This window comes from Nannobrachium achirus, assembly GCF_963921795.1.
Source record: "Nannobrachium achirus genome assembly, chromosome: 19".
NCBI lineage: Eukaryota > Metazoa > Chordata > Actinopteri > Myctophiformes > Myctophidae > Nannobrachium > Nannobrachium achirus.
In genome coordinates, this window is record NC_137826.1 from 24,967,928 (window position 1) to 24,971,668 (window position 3,741).

General features: G+C 44.5%; 1 protein-coding gene across 2 annotated transcripts; it reads right to left on the reverse strand.

The window, feature by feature from the left end:
- Nucleotides 1-559: 559 nt before the first annotated feature.
- On the reverse strand, nt 560-2,994 carry LOC308304564 (creatine kinase M-type-like; the record flags this gene model as incomplete). Of its 2 annotated transcripts, none has more annotated exons than XM_080749192.1 (7): nt 560-738; nt 846-1,035; nt 1,134-1,257; nt 1,762-1,933; nt 2,188-2,320; nt 2,476-2,630; nt 2,802-2,994. In XM_080749192.1, 7 exons carry the CDS (start codon nt 2,992-2,994, stop codon nt 560-562), a joined length of 1,146 nt encoding a protein of 381 aa, XP_080605318.1. The 2 variants fall into 2 exon arrangements, with proteins under 2 accessions (XP_080605318.1, XP_080605317.1); XM_080749191.1 differs by having other exon boundaries at nt 2,437-2,630.
- Nucleotides 2,995-3,741: the final 747 nt, after the last annotated feature.

Below are 3,741 nucleotides of genomic sequence, written 5' to 3' on the forward strand. Positions count from 1 at the left end.
TATACTGGCAATGATATACTAACAAATGATGATCTATGTATCTTTGAAAGCGTTACGAGATTAAGTAGACTACTTATATGTATAAAATAAAGGTGCACTTTATCATTTTGTACGCAGATGTGCATACAATGTTGTATTTACCACTGAATTTAAGGAGCATTGTCTTTGATAACTGTTACAAAACAAAAGACGGAGATACGTTTGTATGGCTGTTTCATGGGGATGTTTTTTTTTATTGATGATTACCAACAATAATTACAGATTACAACCAAATGTAGGTGATGCCACATGTTGCCAGGCAAACCTGACTCAGTGGAGGCTGATCCCAGGGATGTTACCGACCGAAACCGAAATGAAAAGAACGTGAAAAACATGGTGGAAAGAGGAAAAGAAATGGAAAAAAGAAGAATCAAGGAGAGAGGGAAAAGTTGGAAGGAAGAAAAAAGAGGTGAGCAGAGTCAAAGAGTCTCTAGGTGAGTGGCGTTTTCCTCTGCACGCCAGTCAGTTGGCTCGATTCCAGATGGATGGGTAGTAGAAAAACAAAAGACTGTGTCCCTCTTTACTTCTGGGAAGGAATCATGCTGTCGATGGCCTCTCCCTTCTCCAGCTTCTTCTCCATCTCAACCATGAGCTTGACGCCGTCAACCACCAGCTGGACCTGTGCCACCTCGGAGGAGCCCAGACGATCAGCGTTGGAGATGTCGAAAGTGCCACCCACGGAGGCGGTGTCCACGCCACCTTGTGAGGAGAAGGAAGAAGAGTGTCATTTTAAATCACCTATGAATTATGGCACAAAACACTATGGTTCTGTGTGTGCGTGTGTGAGAGAGAGAGTGCGTGCATACCTGTGCCGCGCTTCTGCAGACGCAGCCTGGTGAGGATCTCCTCGAACTTGGCGTGTACGCTCAGCTTGGGCAGCTTGACGTGGACTCCACCACGCAGGCCGGTTCCCAGGTTGGATGGGCAGGTCAGCACGTAGCCGAGATGCTCGTTCCACATGAAACCGTGGTTGTGCTTCTTGAAGACCTCCTCAATCTGGTGGATGAGACAAGTCAATTAGCACTCAATTAACTGTGTCCTCCTTTAACTGCACAAGGATGTTTGGTTTATTTCGTAATATGATCGACAGGTACCTTGGCCAGGCCTTGGCAGAAACGCCTGAAGACATCCCTCATGTTGCCGCCCTGCTGCATAGAAATGACACGGAGATGATCCTCCTCATTCACCCAGACCAGGAAGGATTTTGCGTCGTTGTGCCTATAGGAACAAAGTGATGCAGAAGGTCAGTCAAAGCATGCAGACTGTGTATAGCACTGGTTCCCAAACACTGGGTCTTGGGCCCATTTGTGGGTAGCGGACAAATCTTTATGGGTCCCTTAATCTTTGGTTTCCTACATTTTGTTTTTAATTATAATTTTTCCAAATATTTTCAAAAAACATTCCCAAAAAACCTTCAGTAATTTCATGAAGAAATCAAAGAAAAGTCTAAGAAATTCCATAAATTAGAACACAAATGTAGTGAAAGTAGTGAAAATGGCCGATCTACAAGCTCACAACCCGGCCCGAATCGGCGTGATCGTAGATCTGCTGTTTTCACTAGTTCAGGTCCCAGGCAAACGTCTAATTTCTCTTTTTGGTCTCAACCTGAAACGTTGTATGGTGTGGTGTATAGGGCCTGAACAGGTGCTGAGATGTGAGTTTGAGAAGTCACGCGCAACCATTTGACTAATCGATGTCCCAACAATTATAAGTTGTACTCACCAGATGCCTCTGCCGTCGGGCCAGTCACGAGCCATACCGGCGCAGGTCAGCAGGGGAGACACGGGCTTGTCGAACAGGAAGTGGTCGTTGATCAGCTGATCCTGCTCGGCGTCAGTCATGGACTTCAGGGGGTAGTACTTTCCCTTGAACTCACCCTCCAGGGGGGCCAGAGCTGTGGAGATGAAGACACACATTGAGCTCAAAACCTTTTCCAAATCTGATTTAAACAACAGTTAACACAAACAGATACGGTGACATGGGCTTCATTGTTTCGGTAATCACAGGATACTGAGCATTCTAATTTTTTGGAGCAGCATTCAGAGACTGTTCCATTGCTTTGTGGGCAGTCTATTGTTTGTCATCAGCCCTAGCTTACTGCTCAGCCCTCTACATGCATATCAAGCTATCAATAGTTATGCCGCTTACCCTCAACGGACAGCTTCTCGATAGCTCTGCGCTCGCCACGGCTGGTGTGGGGGGGAAGGGTGTATCCCTTGATGCTGCGGCCAGTACGCACACGGCTGGACAGAACATAGGCGGGGTCCAGATCATCACCACCCTAAAGACAGGAAAAGTATGTTTCTGATCACAATTGATATGAATAATCACCCAGAGAGGAAAGTCGGGTTTAAAAACACTTTAGATGTATTTTGCTGTAATATTCTTTTTAACCACAATATTGTTTGTTTCTTCAAGAGAAATGTTCTGCCATACCTTCAGGTTCTCGAAGTTCATGTCGGTGGGGTGCTTGTCGGTGGCCTTGTATCCACCATGACGGTCTGAGATGATGGGGTCCAACAGCTCCTTGAAGACCTCGTAGGACTCCTCATCACCGGCAACGCAGCCGACGGTCATGATGAAGGGGTGACCTAAACACAGGCAGAATATCTACTGTTTTACACAAACTGGCAGTAGTAAACCATTTTTACACGTAAGTTATTAATACATGAGTTATTTGTACATGAGTATTCAGTTAACGTCTTGATATAGTCTTATGCAACAGTGATGTTATGCTTTTAAGTGGCACTTGTGACACTCACCAGGATTGTCAATTCCGGTCTGGATGACATCGTCCAGGGTGAAACCACTGGGGGTCTGCCTGTCCCTCAGCTTGGCATACAGCTCGGGGGTCAGGACCTTGGCCATGTGGTTGTTGTGCTTGGACAGGTCAGGGAACTCTTCTTCACTCTTGTAGTTGAGTTTGAAGTTGTTGTGGGTGTTTCCGAAAGGCATGATTGCGTTTCTTACACTGCAGAGAAAGAGAGAGAGAAAGAGAGAGAGGGAAATGTGCATTAAAATACAAGTTACTGTACACTTTGGAATTACTAAATTGGGCCATTGCTAAACGGAGAAAAACTATCCAAGACACAGCCAATGTAGTTGCAGGTGCAACAGAAGTGCTCCCTTGTACCCACAACATGTTTTTAGCATTTAGAAATAGAGATATTCAGTTGGACAGGTGCAAAGACTTTAAATTTTTCGGACGATGGAATCCTGGTAACTAGTGTCACTCAATTCCCCACGGATCAAATGTCACCTAGGAATAGATAAGGGCAAGCAGAACTACTGCTACTATTTTTAACGCCAGCCTGACCTCTGACTCTTGGGCCTCCTTGGTGTCTCCTAGACACCATATATTCTCTTGTCACAGAAACACTCCCACCTCTCAATCTTGCACTAAGGCAAAAATAACCATTGGCATTTCTTTGGTATCTTAATCCCTGCAGTATATAACGCACAGTGAATTGCCTTTGTGTCTGAAATGTGCTTTACAAATAGTCTTGTCTTGCCTTATTTATACAAATATGTCTTGATACACCATTTTTTTCCCATTATTATCTATCATTAGAGCCCATACTAGAAAAAAAAAACACAAGTTTGCCAATTTGTCACCATTACAAACCTTTACAGAATACATCATATACATATCTACATTCAATGTTGGTTTAACTTTGAGGGTGTTACAATGAACACGTACAT